This window comes from Carcharhinus amblyrhynchos, chromosome 1, assembly GCF_965287045.1.
Source record: "Carcharhinus amblyrhynchos chromosome 1, sCarAmb.v2.hapA, whole genome shotgun sequence".
Lineage (NCBI taxonomy): Eukaryota > Metazoa > Chordata > Chondrichthyes > Carcharhiniformes > Carcharhinidae > Carcharhinus > Carcharhinus amblyrhynchos.
Genome location: NC_137324.1, coordinates 154,087,747 through 154,105,045, shown reverse-complemented (window position 1 = coordinate 154,105,045; position 17,299 = coordinate 154,087,747). Strand labels below are relative to the sequence as shown.

Sequence of the window (17,299 nt, the reverse complement as noted above, 5' to 3'; positions counted from 1 at the left end):
AAGCATGTTTGGCATTAACTCTCACAAAGACCACGTCTCTGTACACCAACGTGCGTAACCATCAACTTTAAAAAGGAATTTTGCAACTCTTGTTTCATTTAGCTGAACCCACATGAACTGTAACTCCTCCGTGAAGGAATCCTCACTGGTCTCTTTGACTTTCTGGACTCTGGCAATCATGTGAACTGACATTTATACCTGTGGTTCTTTTTAAGTTATTCATAGTTGTAAAAATTTCTTTCCTATCTTCTTATTGTGTGATGTGTACGTGTACGAAGTTGTGCCTAGGTTTGAATGTATGAATTAACTACACTTTTGATTTAACCCTGACGAGAGTTTATTGCAAGTAATTTTAAAAACTGACCTCACAAGCATAGGGTTGGGGGGAACATGCCACAGCCTATTTTAAAAGTTAAAACATGTCAACTTCCAGGCAGGCTGTGAGAAAAGAAAGGAGTTTTCCTCTCTTCTCTATTTGTAACAAAAGAAGTTATGTTAAACCTGCTAAACAAAAACTGATCCGGCCTCAACTACAATAAAATGTCTAGTTCTCATAAGATCACATGAAAAAGGAACAGTGGTTCATTCAGCACTCCAAGCTTCTTCCACGATTCAGTAATCTAAATGTGGCCTTAACTTTACTTTCCTGCTTGACCCCCATAACTCTTAATTCTCTTGTCAATCAAACATCTGTCTAACATTGTTCTGGATACCACACTTCAGGAAGGATGTAAAGGCAATAGAGTACAGAAGAGAGTCACAAGAATGGTTCCAGGAACCAGGAATCAACTTCAATTACACAGATAGATCAGAGAAATTGGAGTGGATCTCTTGGAAGAAGAAAAGGTCGAGAGATTTAATATAGGTATGCAAAATCAGAAGGCAGTCTGCACGGCGAAGATAGGGAGAAGCTGTCATCTTTGGCAGGAGAGTCAAGACCAGTGAGCTTGTGCAGGACCGATCAGCCTGAGTAAGATTTCAGCCAGAATGAGGATATCGGGAATTTGGAGCTGAAATGAAAGAGGTTTTCATCTTCGGAAGGAGCGCAGAGGCAGACATGTGAGGGAGACTCGAGGGCAAGTGAGAGGTAGAAGGAAATTGAACTGTGGTGTCACAGCCAGCAGGTAAGTGATTGGCTAGTGACTGGTTGAACGTTGGTCCCTTAGAGGATGAGAAGGGGGACTTAGTGGTAGGGGATGGGGATATGGCAGAGGTCTTGAATAACTTTTTTGTTTCGGTCTTCACGGAGGAGGACGTGAATAATTTGCCGGATGTTAGAGATGGAAAGGTGGTAGGACTGGAGGGTCTCGATGACATTACTGTTACTAGAGAGGTGGTGCTCGACAGACTGGAGGGGCTGATTGTGGACAAGTCCCCAGGACCGGATGGAATGCATCCAAGGGTCCTGAAAGAAATGGCGGAGGTGATAGTGGATGCCTTGTTGGTTATTTTCCAGACGTCGCTGGATTCCGGGGAAGTGCTGGAAGATTGGAAAACGGCTAATGTTACGCTGTTGTTTAAGAAGGGTGCCAGGCAAAAGGCGGGGAATTATAGGCCTGTTAGTTTAACGTCTGTTGTAGGTAAAATGTTAGAATCCGTCATCAAGGAGGAAATAGCGAGGCATCTTGAGGGGAACTGCTTGATAGAGCAGACGCAGCACGGTTTCCTTAAAGGGAAGTCGTGTCTGACAAATTTACTGGAGTTCTATGAGGATGTGTCTAGGGCAGTGGATAGAAGAGAGCCAGTGGATGTGGTCTTTCTGGATTTTCAGAAGGCGTTTGACAAGGTACCTCACAAGAGGTTATTACAGAAGGTCAGGGGGCATGGAGTTGGGGGTAGGGTGTTAGCGTGGATAGAGGACTGGTTGTCAAATACGAGGCAGAGAGTGGGGGTCAATGGGTGCTATTCGGATTGGCGGATGGTGACTAGTGGAGTGCCCCAGGGGTCAGTGCTGGGGCCTCCGCTATTTACCATTTATATAGATGATCTGGAGGAGGGAACCGAGTGCAGGGTGTCGAAATTTGCTGATGACACCAAAATTGGTGGAAAGGCAAATTGTGCGGAGGGTGGGGAGAGTCTACAGAAGGATCTAGATAGGCTGGGCAAATGGGCCAGGAAATGGCAAATGGAATTTAATGTTGGCAAGTGCGAGTTGGTCCACTTTGGTAGGAATAATGGTAGGAAGGATTATTACTTACATGGAGAAAAACTGCAGCAGGCGACGGTGCAGAGGGACCTCGGGGTCCTTGTGCATGAGTCGCAAAAACCCAGCTTGCAGGTGCAGCAGGTGGTCAGGAAGGCGAATGGGATGCTGGCCTTCATAGCGAGGGGGATTGAATATAAAAGTAGGGAGGTCTTGCTGCGGCTGTATAGGGCATTGGTGAGGCCACAGCTGGAGTAGTGTGTGCAGTTTTGGGCGCCGTACTTACGCAAGGATATTTTAGCCTTGGAGGGAGTGCAGAGGAGGTTTACTAGGCTGATGCCGGAGTTGAGGGGGTTGAATAGATTAGGAGAGGCTGAATAGATTAGGCTTGTACTCGTTAGAGTTTAGAAGAATGAGGGGAGATCTCATTGAGACGTATAAGATGATGAATGGGATGGATAGGATAGAGGTGGAGAGACTCTTCCCGCTCAGAAAGGATAGTAGGACTAGGGGGCATAGCCTCAAGATAAAGGGGGGGCGGTTTAGAACGGAGTTGAGGAGGAACTTCTTCACTCAAAGGGTGGTGAATCTCTGGAATTCTCTGCCCGTTGAAGTGGTGGAGGCTGCCTCGCTAAATATTTTTAAGACGTGGGTTGATGGGTTTTTGATGAGAGAGGGGATTAAGGGTTATGGGGAGAGGGCGGGAATGTGGAACTGAGCCACGACAGATCAGCCATGATCTTATTGAATGGCGGGGCAGGCTCGAAGGGCTAGTTGGCCTACTCCTGCTCCTATTTCTTATGTTCTTATGTACTTTTTCTTTTCATTTTCCTCTTGCATTGTCGTTTTTATTGTCAGTGAACTTAAGTCATGGCAGGAGATCCCAAAGCCGTGTCATGTTCCTCTTATGCGATATGACAGTTCAGGGACCCTTCCGTTGTCCACGGCTCCTCACGTCTAACTGCAGCGCCTGTTAGACCATTTGGAAGCTCTGGAGCTGGGGATGGAATCATTTTGGAATATCCATGATGCTGAGGAAGTCGTGGATAGCACATTCAGCGAGTTGGTCACATCACAGATAAAAATCAGGAGATAGGAAATGGGTGACCACCAGACAGAGGAAGAGGAGAAAGGCAGTGCAGGTGTCCCCTACTGTCATCTCCCTCCAAAACAGATGTACTGTTTTGGATACTGTTGGGGTAGGTGGACATTACTAATTAGATGTCGAGGCATTTGGCTATTTTAATACACTCAATGAGTGCCTTGTTCGAGTCTTTACGTCGCTCATCGACAGAGAGTCATAGTTACTCCCGCCATTTACCCACGCTTCATTGAATTTCTTCACTTTGACCTACAGAGCACTGGGCAGAAATCACATCGTGTCAACACCAGCCGGTGGCCCTCGCGATGCTTTGTTTTAATTAAACAGTCGGATTCCAAGGGAAGGTGGCAGCAGCGAGGTCCATGGCACCGTGGCTGACTCTGCTGCACAGGCAGGCAGGAGAGAATGGCAGAGCTATAGTGGTAGGGGACTCAATTGTAAGGGAAACAGACAGGTGTTTCTGTGGATGCAAACGAGACTCCAGGATAGTATGTTGCCTCTCTGGTGCACGGGTCAAAGGTGTCTCTGAGCAGCTGCAGGACATTCTGGTGGGGGACGGTGAACAGTCAGCTGTCGTGGTGCATAAAGGCTCCAACAATAAGAGGTAAAAAAAAAAAAATCGGATGAGGTCCTACAAGTTGAATTTAGGGAGTTAGGAGTCAAACTAAAAAGACCTTAACGGTAGTAATCTCAGGATTGCTACCAGTGCCACATGCTAGTCAGTGTAGGAATGTCAGGATAGCTAAGATGAATATGTGGCTTGAGGGATGGTTCAAGAGGGAAGGATTCACATTCCTGCAACATTGGAACTTGCTCTGGGAGAGGTCAGACAAGTACAAATTGAACAGTCTGCACTTGGGCAGGACTGGAACCAATGTCCTAGGGGGAGTGCTTGCCCATGCTGTTGGGGAGGGTTTAAACTAATGTGGCGGGGGATGGGAACTGATAAGGACGTCAGAGGGAATAAAGTGGGGACAGAAATAAAAGGCAGTAAGGGGAAAAATGAAAGGCAGAGAAACCAAAGTCAAAAATCAAAAAGGGCCACAGTACAGAGTCTGAGAAGAACGCAGTGAATGGGTCCGGTAAGGCTAAGAGAAATAAAACACAGGGAGAGTGTACAAAACATGACCAGACAGATGATCTGAGAAAGCAGGGAAGTCTAAATTAAACAGCATTTATTTCAACGCAAGAGGCCTGACGGACAAAGCAGATGAACTCATGAGTACATGGGGCTAGGATATTATAGCTATTACTGAAACACAGTTATGGGAGGGGCAGGACTGGCAGCTCCATGTTCCAGGGTACAGATACTATAGGAAAGATAGAACAGGAGGTGAGAGAGAAGGGGGAGTTGCATTTTTGATTAGGGAGAACATCACAGCAGTACTGAGAAGGGATATATCTGACAGTTTTCCCACTGAGTCTATGAGGGTAGAACTGAAAAATAAGAAGGGAGAGATCACTTTGATAGAATTGTACTACAGGCCCCCAAATAGTCAGCAGGGAACTGAAGAGCAAGATGTAAGGAGATTAGAGATAACGCCAAGAAAAATAGGATGGTAATAGTAGGGGAATTTAACTTTCCCAACATTGACTGGGATAGCCATAGCAAGGACAGAAATTTGAGTGTATTCTACAAGTGTATTCAGAAGGAATTTCTCATTCAGCATGTGGATAGGCTGACTAGAGAGGAGGCAAAACTTGACCTCCTCTTGGGAAATAAGAAAAGGCAGGTGACAGAAGTGTTAGTGAGGGATCAGTGACCATAATTCCATTAGTGTTAAGATAGCTATGGAAAATGATAGGTCTGGCCCAAAACTTAAAATTCTAAATTAGAACAAGATAAATTTTGATAGTTTTAGACAGGAACGGTTAAAAGTTGATTTGGGGAGTCTGTTGGCAGGCAAAAGGACTGCTGTAAGTGAGAGGCTTTCAAAAGCGTGTTAACCATGGTTCAGGATAAGCACATACCTCTTAGAGCGATGGGCAAGGCTGGTAGAAGTAGGGAACCCTGGATGACTTGTATTGAGGTCCTGGTCAAAGAGGAGATGGCATATGACATGCATAGGCAGCTGGGATCAAGTGGATCCCTTGAAGAGTACAGAGGGTGTCAGAGTAGAGTTAAGAGAGAAATCAGGAAGGTAGAAAGGGGACACGAGATTGCTTTGGCAAATAAGGCAAAGGAGAATCCAAAAAGTTGCTATGAATACATAAAGGCAAAAGAGTAACGAGGGAGAGAATAGGGCCTCTTAAGAATCAATAAGGTCATCTATGTGCAAATCTACTAGAGATGGGTGAGATCCTAAATGAATATTTCTCATCGGTATTTAGTGTTGAGAAAGGTATGGATGTTAGGGAACTTGGGGAAATAAATAGTGATGTCTTGAGGAGCGTATTTATTACAGAGAAGGTGGTGCTAGAAGGCTTAAGTGCATCAAGGTAGACAAATCCCCTGACCTAATGAAAACTGTTTCAGTACATTATGTGAGGCTAGGGAGAAAATTGCGGGTCCCCTAGCAGAGATATTTGAATCATCAACAGCGACAGGTGAGATGCCTGAAGGCGAAAGGTGGCAAATGTTGTGCCTTTAAGAAGGGGTGCAGGGAAAAACCTGAGAACTGCAGACTGGTGAGCCCAAGGTCTGCAGGGGTAAGTTATTAGAAGGTATTCTGAGAGACAGGATCTGCAGGCATTTAGAGAGTCAAGGGCTGATAAGTAACAGTCAGCAAAGCTTTGAGTGGAAAATCATGTCTCACGAATTTGATTAAGTTTTTTGAAGGGGTAACAAAGAAGGTAGATGACGGAAGTGTGTTGACGTTGTCTACATGGACTTTGGCAAGGTCTTTGACAAGATACCGCATGGTAGGTCGTTGCATAAGGTTAAATGTCACTGAATCCAGAGTGAGATAGTCAATTTGACATAAAATTGGCTCGATGACAGAAGACAGAGAATGATTGTAGAGGGTTGTTTTTCAAACTGGAGGAATGTGATCAGTGGTGTGCCTCAGAGATCAGTGCTGGGTCCAATGTTATTTGTCATTTATATTAATGATTTGGATGAGAATTTAGGAGGCATGGTTAGTAAGTTTGCAGACGAGACCAAGATTGGTGCATAGTGGACAGTGAAGAAGGTTATTTAGCATTGCAAAGGGATTTATTGGGCTAATGGTGCGACGAATGGCAAATGGAGTTTAATTTAGATAAATGTGAGGTGGTGCATTTTGGTAGATCAAATTGGAGCAGGACATACTCAGTTAGGGTGTTGGGGAGAGTTATAGATCAAGAGATAAAAAAGGATAGCAAGAGTTTTTATAAATACATAAAAAGGAAGAGGCTGGCTAGGGTGAACGTTGGACCCTTAGAGGATGAGAGGGGGGACTTAGTGGTAGGGGATGGGGAAATGGCTGAGGCCCTGAATAACTTTTTTGTTTCGGTCTTCACGGAGGAGGACGTGAATAATTTGCCAGGTGTTAGCGATGGAAAGATGGTAGGAGTGAAGGGCCTGAATGAAATTATTGTTACTAGAGAGGCAGTGCTCGACAGACTGGAGGGACCGATTGTGGACAAGTCCCCAGGACCGGATGGAATGCATCCAAGGGTTCTGAAGGAAATGGCAGAGGTGATAGTGGATGCCTTGGTGATTATTTTCCAAACGTCGCTGGATTCCGGGGAAGTGCTGCAAGATTGGAAAACGGCTAATGTTACGCCGTTGTTTAAGAAGGGTGCCAGGCAAAAGGCAGGGAATTATAGGCCAGTTAGTTTAACGTCTGTTGTAGGAAAAATGTTAGAATCCATGATCAAGGAGAAAATAGGGAGGCATCTTGAGGAGAATTGTTTGGTAGAGCAGACGCAGCACGGTTTCGTTAAGGGGAAATCGTGTCTGACGAATTTATTGGAGTTCTATGAGGATGTGTCTAGGGCGGTGGATAGAGGAGAGCTGGTGGATGTGGTCTTTCTTGATTTTCAGAAGGCGTTTGACAAGGTGCCTCACAAGAGGTTATTGCAGAAGGTCAGGGGGCACGGAGTTGGGGGTAGGGTGTTAGCGTGGATAGAGGATTGGTTGTCAAATAGGAGGCAGAGAGTGGGGGTCAATGGGTGCTATTCGGATTGGCGGGTGGTGACTAGTGGAGTGCCCCAGGGGTTGGTACTACGGCCTCAGCTATTCACCATTTATATAGATGATCTGGAGGAGGGAACCGAGTGTATGGTGTCGAAATTTGCTGATGACACCAAGATTGGTGGAACGGCAAATTGTGCGGAGGGTGTGGAGAGTCCGCAGAAGGATCTAGATAGGCTGGGCGAATGGGCCAGGAAATGGCAAATGGAATTTAATGTTGGAAAATGTGAGGTTGTCCACTTTGGTAGGAATAATAGTAGGAAAGACTATTACTTACGTGGCAAAAAACTGCAGCATGCGACGGTGCAGAGGGACCTCGGGGTCCTTGTGCATGAGTCGCAAAAACCTAGCCTGCAGGTGCAGCAGGTGGTCAGGAAGGCGAATGGGATGCTGGCCTTCATAGCGAGGGGGATTGAATATAAAAGTAGGGAGGTCTTGCTGCGGCTGTATAGGGCACTGGTGAGGCCGCAGCTGGAGTGCTGTGTGCAGTTTTGGTCGCCATACTTACGCAAGGATATTTTGGCCTTGGAGGGAGTGCAGAGGAGGTTTACTAGGCTGATTCCGGAGTTGAGGGGGTTGAACTATGAGGAGAGGCTGAATAAACTAGGCTTGTACTCGTTAGAGTTCAGAAGAATGAGGGGAGATCTCATTGAGACGTATAAGATGATGAATGGGATGGATAGGATAGAGGTGGAGAGGCTCTTCCCGCTCAGAAAGGACAGTAGGGCTAGAGGGCACAGCCTCAGAATAAAGGGGGGGCGGTTTAGAACAGAGTTGAGGAGGAACTTCTTCACTCAAACAGTGGTGAATCTCTGGAATTCTCTGCCCGTTGAAGTGGTGGAGGCCGCCTCGCTCAATATTTTTAAGACGCGGGTTGATAGGTTTTTGATAGGCAAGGGGATTAAGGGTTATGGGGAGAGGGCGGGAATGTGGAACTGAGCCACGACAGGTCAGCCATGATCTTATTGAATGGCGGGGCAGGCTCGAGGGGCTAGATGGCCTACTCCTGCTCCTATTTCTTATGTTCTTAAGAGATCTAAGAATACAGGTTCATAGCTGCTGAAAGTGGAGTCAAAGGTGGACAGGTTGGTGAAGGCGGCATTCGGCATGATTGGTTTCATTGGCCAGAATATTAAATAAGGAGTTAGGACGTCTTGTTGAACTTGTACAATACATTAGTAAGGCCAATACTGCATGCAGTTCTGGTCACCCTATTATCGAAACAATATTATTGAACTAGAAAGAGTGCAGAAAAGACTTACTAGGATGCTACCAGGACTAGATGGTTTGAGTTATAAGGAGAGACTGGAGAGACTGGATAGACTGGGACTTTTTCCCCTGGAGCATAGGAGGCTTAGGGCTGATCTTATAGAGCTCTATAAAATAATGAGTGGCTTAGATTAAGTTGATAATCAACATCTTTTCACAAAGGTAGAGGGGACTAAAAGTAGAGGGCATAGGTTTAAGATGAGAAGGGAGAGATACAGAGGGGCAACTTTTTTCAGTGGTGAGTGTCTGGAACGAGCTGCCAGAGGCAGTAGTAGAGGCGGGTACAATTTTGTCTTTTAAAAAGTATTTCAACAGTTACTTGAGTAAGATGGGTATAGAGGGATGTGGGCCAAAAGCAGGCAATTGGGACTAGCTTAGTGGTAAAAATTGGGCAGCATGAGCAAGTTAGCCAAAGGGCCTATTTCCATGCTGTAAACCGCTATTACTCTAACCAGAGGGCACACATTTAAAGTAATTGGCAAAAGAAGCAACAGTGACAGAAGAAAAAAACCTTTCTTATGCAGCGAGTGGTAAGAATCAAGAATCCACTGCCTAAGAGTTTAGTGGAGGGAGGTTCAATCAAGGCATTCAAGAGGGAATTGAATTATGTAAAATAGGATAAGCAGGGCTATGTAGAAAAGGCAGAAATGTGGCACAAGATGAATTGTTCCTTAGAGAGCCAGCAGAGCAAATGCCCTCCTCTATTGTAACTAATTCAAGATTTTGTGAATGAAACTCCACGGTTGCAATAGTTAATTTTCAGGCTGGCAGTAATTAACATAATCACATTGGTATGCAGTTAGTTAGACTTGAAATGACTTGACTTAACTTTGTGGTGAGTTTGCTTTGCCTACACCATTCAACTACAGGAACTTCAAGTTCAATAGGGGATTCAGATAGAAAGATGCCAATTTTCATAAAGCTGATGACAGGCCAGTGCACCTCCAATGGCAACGTTTAGATTTCTGCATTTAATCACATTTCTATTCTCTAGTGAATTTGTTGCAGCATTTGCATTTAAATAATGGTGACCACCATTACCCTAATTTTTATTTTGATCATTTATGGGCTACTTTCCCTTCATTAAAAAAGGCTCATTCTCTGGAAGAAGTGAGAACAAATGTTAACTTTTACTGCATTACCCACTGAGTTCTAAGGACTAGTGTTAAATTATGAGAAACCAAAAACAACAGTCTATTTTTCTTGATTCAAAATTCCTTATTTCAAATTATGTACTAGTTCACTTAAAGCACTAAATTCCCACTTTTATGTTATTTACATATCTTAATTGAAAGTATCAGATAATTCAATATTTTAGTACAAAAAATTATCAGAAATTAATTATATTGCAAGGTTACTAAATTTGTTAGTTAACTATTTTTTCCACAAAACCAGTAGAGGTGCTACAACAATTTTTTTATGCTCTGGATCCAATCCATAGGAATCAGGTAGAATACAAATCACCCAACTGTAAAACCTATAACAGCAGTTAAAAAGCTTTATGACAATAAATATGATTGCGACTAAACTATTTTAGTCTGTCAAATTAGAAGGACAGTCTCACTGAACCACGTGAAGTCTAATTCATCTTGCTTTGCTGTCATTGATATCTGTCACATATTTAACCAAACTGATCAAAATATCTCTTTGCTGTTTTGCTCTTACGAACAGGAACATCACTGCATTTGCTCAAAATTTTAAAGTGTCACATGCTCAACTTAGAAACAGAAAAGATTAGGGCACCCGGACAGGCCATTTGACCTATCATGGCAATGCTGGCATAACAGGTTATCCAGCCTAATTGCATATTTTAGCTTTTGGCACCTACACACCTTACGTATCCAAGTGTATTTTTTAACACAATGATGTTTTCTGCCTCTATCACTGTTTCAGGCAGAGTGCTCCACCACCTTCTGTGTGAAAGATTATTCAACTGTCCTCTTATCCTTCTACTAATTACTTTAAATCTATGCCCCTTGATATTGACCTCTCTGCTAATGGAACTAGGTCCTTCCTATCTATTTCAAGTTCAATTTTATACATCTCAATAAATCTGCTGCTCTGTTCTAAGGGAAACTACCCCAACCTATCCAAACTTTCCTCTTAATTAACATTTTTCATTTCCAATAACATCTGCATAAAATCATTGGCCATCCCCTCCAGCACACCGCCCCCCCCCCCCCCCCAGCACACCGCCGCGCCCCCCCCCCCAAGCACACCGCCGCCGCCGCCGCCCCCCCCCCCCACCCCCCCAAGCACACCGCCGCCCCCCCCCCCCAAAAAGCATATAAACACTGCCCCCTCCCCTTTGACTAAAATCCTGCTGCTGGGAAGTGTGAAATTTCAGCCAATGTCTCAACTAACAAAGAAAAGAACTAAAAATGTAAAACAGACGTCCTTTCTCATTATATTAATTCAATTCATAATGATATACATTTCATATAATGGTAGAGACAAATATTTATTTCAAAAGTAGCAGTCTTTTCAGAACAAAAAAATGACTGGTGATGTTGACTTACAAGTCCATAATCCAATCAAAAGGATCAGATGACTACATAGATCATGGGTGATCAAACTCAGTTAAACTTGCTAGAATTTTGTCTGTAATTTGCTGACTATCAATTTGTATACAGATGCTACTTTATTTTTTTCTACACCAGCATAACCTTTCACTGGAGACAACTTTGACATTTTCTGAATGAGATGCTAAGTGATCTCAAAGAACTTTTAAGTTTTGTGAGACAGAGTCCCACAGGATAACAGGCCATTCTAGATTGTTAAGTTATTCAGAAATTCACTGTCTTCTCTGTGAAGTAGCATACAATGTACAGCATGGGCAGCAAAGCTTTGGCAAAGGGTCATCTGAACTCGAAACGTCAGCTCTTTTCTCTCCTTATAGATGTTGCCAGACCTGCTGAGATTTTTCCAGCATTTTCTCTTTTGGCATCAGTACAGCGTGTTGGTTTACAATAGTTTGGCAAACAAACAATATGATATTAAGAAACATTAACCAATATTTTACCTCGTAAAAACTGTGTTTGCTTGTCCTGGACATCATTACGCAGTGCTGCTGTAATAACACTTATTTCCCTCCATACCATTGGTTGATCAGGAAAATTTACAAACCTGGTATTTAAAACAAATCATACTGAGATACTTGTAATGTATAGACATTATTTCACTGTTCTGGAAAGCACACCATTACCAAACTATAAAATACTTAAGTCTTGAATTCAGATAAATGGTGGTTGGCTCAGATATATCAAAACAAATAAAACTGGATTAATTATATAGGAAGTGTTTGATTTATAATTTATGATAAGTACTGCGTTTCACGACCCAATGTAGAAACATCTAATTGAAGAGTATGAGTTATTATTACCTTGTTGCTCAAAAGAATTTATTAATAATTCCATTAATTGATGATATCAAAAATATTAAATATTTATTTTCTGGGATTAAAAAGGGAAAACTCTCCTGTAATAATGATTATTTCATATTCAGAGCCTATACAAGCTCCCAAGAATGAGGTCTAATAAATGATCTATACCGAAAATATTTTCTGTTCAGGTACATCATCAACATTTTGTTTTGCCAGATTTCTGGCATTTGCTATTTCTTCTTTACAACTTTTAGAGCTGCCTAGCAGTATCTCAAAGCATTTTATTGTTGCCTGTTTGCGTGGAAAGTTATTTGTTGTGTTACTTACATGTCATAAAGGAGTCTTCCAGCTGAAGCTGTTCTCTCAGCATTTCGCTCAATTGTGTACATTTCATACTAAAATTAGAAACTGTTATTAATAGAAAATCCATAAAACTAATCCAAAGCAGTTAGATGATTTCATAAAAGCAGTATTCAGTTATAGCTCAAGAGAGAAAAGAGACAGCAAAAGTTGAGTTTCAAATGTCAATAATCTGCTGACTGACCCCAGGTAACAAATCTGGAAGTCAAATGGGCAATTGAGCTCAGGAATCATTTAAAATCAAGCTTTGTGCGTGATCTCACTCCAGCCATTTGTCGTTAATCCATCCCTGCCAGCTTTTATTTCACCATCTGGATTCTGGCTTAGAGAATGCTGGCACTAGAGCAGTAAGTGTCTGGATTTTGCACTCAACACTGAAGTAACAGCAGACATTACTGATGAAGAAAGCTGTCCAGGGGTTTCCAATTCATGGATTTTATCTTGACCATGTCAATTACATCCTGGGACCAGTTGTAAGAGTTTAATGGCATCCAGCAATGGCGACATCATCAAGCTGGCTAAGCAGCCAATCATATTGAAGAATTCGCAAAGACAGCAAACCAGGAAATAACAAGCAGGTTTGATTGTTTTTACTTATAATTTTAGTGAGTGAAATAAATATTGGGACTTAAACATAGGATTAAAGTAGAAGCCAAAATTTCATAAGCTTAAAATAATTTACCAAAACATGGATTTTTTAACAATGGGATGAAAAAATTCCACAAATAAAAAAAATTAGATTTAGGGGTCGTTCAGTGGTAATCATGGCTGAGTACAGCACTAAAAATCAAGACACACCTCATTCATCAGCTTTTTTTTTACAGCAAGACTAATAATGTGAAAAGTGGAAGTTCACCTTACAATAGCAATTTCAAATTTATTTATATCGACAAAGACTTCAACAGGACACCCTGTGAAGCAGTGGGGAATCACTGACAGCAACTAATGGGTATCTGCATTTAGCTATGCATGTGCAGATGCCAGAAGTCTCTCTCAGTTTCAGAGGGATGATAACAAATGCCAACAATTTTGCTCTTGTTATAATCACAAAGTATAATCCAGCAGAACATGTTGAAACTTACTTTGCACTTCTGTTTATTGTTAAGAACGAGAATAATTGAAACATTAGTGCAGGGGGAAATAAACAGTAAATTAGTTCAAAACATTTCATTATAATATTTCAATAATACTGACATAAATATTTCAATTAATCTGTGATTGAAATGAGCTGCAATTTGATAATAACCAGCAAAACTTTCAGTTTAATGCTAAAACACTGATCCAGGACTTTACCATATATGAATATTAGCTTAAAAGATTCACTAATCGTCTTTGTACTCATTGGACTACTTAACCAGAGTGCTGTGGTTTCACTCCCACAAGTTCAGTTGTGATGGCAACACAAGAACTGAGTGAAATTAAAGATAGGTCAGATATCAGAGAACAGCTGGCAATGGATTACAGTTAGAATTTAATCAAATAGTTCTCCTAATGTCACAAGTTAGAAGGGCAAAGTGAAACGTACCTCTGAATTTCCACCTTAAAATCATTTTAGGATACATATATTATAACGTGACTGTGATCTTCCATATTACTTAGTCCCAAAACAAATTCCTACAACTGTCTCTACTTTTCCTGCCCAGTCAAAATTGAAACATTTTTCTCCATGACAGATTACCTCTTGGATTTTGAACTGGTTATTACTAGCTATTTCAATCAGTTCCCAGGCTTGCAAAATAAACACTGTCACTGAAGGATGTTTCAGGGGAACAGAATAAAATGGTTTAATATATTCAGATCTGTTGAGTGAAGAATCAGGTGTATTTTTTCAAGTAGTGCTCCTGTTGGCTGTCTGAACATATTCATTTCCTGCAGTCACAAGTTAACTAAAGTAATTAGAGTTATTTTATAGAATAGAATCAGGAAAGTGTCAAGCTATTGAATTCAAACATCCCATGCAACTGACACTGAGGACTTTTTTTGAAAGTAATAATAGGTTTGCTTTCCAACTACAGTGGAAATGAGGTTGACAGTCCAGTCTGGTAATGGATCGACCCACATCTCTTTCCATATCTTAATCAGGAACCTGTGATTAGGACGTTATATTTCATTGCTTGCACTTAGTTCACTAGACTGCCTAATAAATCCAATCAGAAGACTATGTGATACCATGCAAAAGGCTAACAATTTTTAGAACATGTATTTATATAATACCTTCAACCATAATTAAACATCACAAACTGCTTCAGAGTGTTTATTGAACAAAGTGTGATACTGAATCAAAGGAATTTTAGAACATGTCGAAGCAGAATGACTTGAAACAATTAATTTCTAAGTAGAATAGGTACCTCATGGTCTCCCATTTATATATATTTTTAAATCTCTTTCTTTTATTAAAGTAAGCACAAACGACTCCCAGGTGGCATGGTGGCTAGCACTGCTGCCTCACAGTGCCAGGGACCTGGATTCGATTCCCAGCTTGGGTCACTGTCTGTTCAGAGTCTGCACATACTCCACATGTTTGCGTGGGGGTTCCCTCTGGGTACTCTGGTTTCCTCGCACAGTCCAAAAAACGCATTGCTTAGGTGCGTTGGTCATGCTAAATTCTCCCTTGGTGTACCTGAACAGGTGCCAGAGTGTGGCAACTAGGGGATTTTCAAAGTAACTTCATTGCAGTGTTAATGTAAGCCTACTTGTGGCACAAATAAATAAACATCAAACATTAAAAGACTCCAGCCTTCCAAAGCATCAACTGTCCCCCAGTCAAACCAAATTATCTTAAAAAAAATTACTCAAAATTCCTACATTTCTAACAGCAATTCCAAATTTAGTGCCAATTTATGCCAACTCATGGACATTTTGCAATGAACATCAACAAAAATCTGGGTTGAAACTTCCTTGTGATCCTTAGAGAGTAAAAGGCTTTATTTTCCTATTAGTTAATACTGGAATGTATGTGGGTCACAGAGGTTGGAGCCACAATTGTAAATTACTTTGCATACGCTACATTGCATTACACAGTACAAAATATCAAGGAGTTATAAGGCTGGATTTTAATTTAAGGGTTCTGAGCTTTTTTTTAATGTAAAACTTTAACTTTTTCTTGAACTTATATTAAATGCACTTTAATTTTTAAAATAAACAATGCATTCATTGCCTAAGCAAGTTGCAAGGTAAAAGCTGTGATGCACCACTCTATGAAACTATCAATAAATGGTTATGCACCCTGAAGATAAATGCCAATGTTTAGAACATAAGAAATAGGAGCAGGAGTAGGCCATCCAGCCCTTCGAGCCTGCCCCGCCATTCAATAAGATCATGGCTGATCTGTCGTGGCTCAGTTCCACATTCCCGCCCTCTCCCCATAACCCTTAATCCCCTCGCTTATCAAAAACCCATCAACCCGCATCTTAAAAATATTTAGCGAGGCAGCCTCCACCACCTCAACGGGCAGAGAATTCCAGAGATTCACCACCCTTTGAGTGAAGAAGTTCCTCCTCAACTCCGTTCTAAACCGTCCCCCCTTTATCTTGAGGCTGTGCCCCCTAGTCCTACTGTCCTTTCTGAGCGGGAAGAGCCTCTCCACCTCTATCCTATCCATCCCATTCATCATCTTATACGTCTCAATGAGATCTCCCCTCATTCTTCTGAACTCTAACGAGTACAAGCCTAGTTTATTCAGCCTCTCCTCATAGCTCAACCCCCTCAACTCCGGTATCAGCCTAGTAAACCTCCTCTGCACTCCCTCCAAGGCCAAAATATCCTTGCGTAAGTATGGCGACCAAAACTGCACACAGTACTCCAGCTGCGGCCTCACCAATGCCCTATACAGCTACAGCAAGACCTCCCTACTTTTACATTCAATCCCCCTCGCTATGAAGGCCAGCATCCCATTAGCCTTCCTGACCACCTGCATCCCATTAACAGAGATAAAGGCAAAATATTGTGGATGCTAAAATCTGAAAACTTAAACAAAAATGCTGAAAAATCTCAGTAGATCTGACAGCTTTGGCAAAGGATTACCACAACTCAAAATGTTGGCTTTATTCTTACTCCATAGATGCTATGAGACCTATGGAAATTTTCCAACATTTTTTGTTTCTGTGTCAATACCTAACACTATACCCTGTACAGGGCTGTCATTTGTCAAAAAGTAAACAAAGTACAGAGCAGACAGCATGACATACGAACAATATAAATTGGACAGAGTTTTCACACAGTTTTCCAAAGCTGTGACTGTGCTAGATGTCAGTCATTAGGAGATACAGATGTTATCCATTAGTGTTATACACTGTACTGAACTGTAAAACAGTAAACTGTAATCCCTTACATGTAAAACTGAGAAGTTTAATGTACAGTGAAGATTATTGTTGACAATGGCTATGAAGCATAAAACACTCCAGGACATGTTCAACAATAATCCCATTACCACCACCTTTACTGTCCTGCCTCCCCCGTTCTCCGGGCTCACACCGACCTGAATACTGAAGTCCGTAGGGTACAATGTCCTGGCGGTGATGAGCCAGGCTTTGGCGGCCCACGGATCCTCCGCCACTAAATCCCGAGCTTTCTTCACTAGGAACTCACAGTCCACCTGCGCCGCCATCATGCCAGAGCGGAGAGTCAGCGCGCAGGCGCACTGAACCGGGCACGCGCACAGCGGGATCCTCAAGTGCGCATGAGCCGAGGCTCCAACTTTGATTGGATATCTATTGGACCAATGGAGAGCCTCTCCTGCAGTGAATGAGTGATGAATTGTTTCATTGAACTGCCCTGGAGTAGGAACTCCTATTGATATAGGAGAGCATCTTTCAAAACTTCAGGACACCCCAAAGCTTCTCACTGCCAAAGAAACTGTTCCAATGCAGGGAAAACATAGCAACTTTCCATTCTTTCATTAAACTTTCCTGGAGTAGGAACTCCCAT

The 17,299-nt window shown here is 42.1% G+C and overlaps 1 protein-coding gene across 2 annotated transcripts in view; it reads right to left on the bottom strand.

The window, feature by feature from the left end:
* The window catches only part of ints10 (integrator complex subunit 10), a 75,622-nt gene extending 58,643 nt beyond the window's left edge, over window positions 1-16,979 (bottom strand). For both annotated transcript variants that reach the window (XM_080193916.1, XM_080193925.1), the window contains exons 1-3: window positions 16,851-16,979; window positions 12,341-12,408; window positions 11,654-11,757 (exon numbers count right to left, since the gene is read on the bottom strand). In XM_080193916.1, coding sequence (XP_080050042.1) covers window positions 11,654-11,757; window positions 12,341-12,408; window positions 16,851-16,979 — 301 coding nt within the window. The remainder of the gene's footprint in view (window positions 1-11,653; window positions 11,758-12,340; window positions 12,409-16,850) is intronic.
* Window positions 16,980-17,299: the final 320 nt, after the last annotated feature.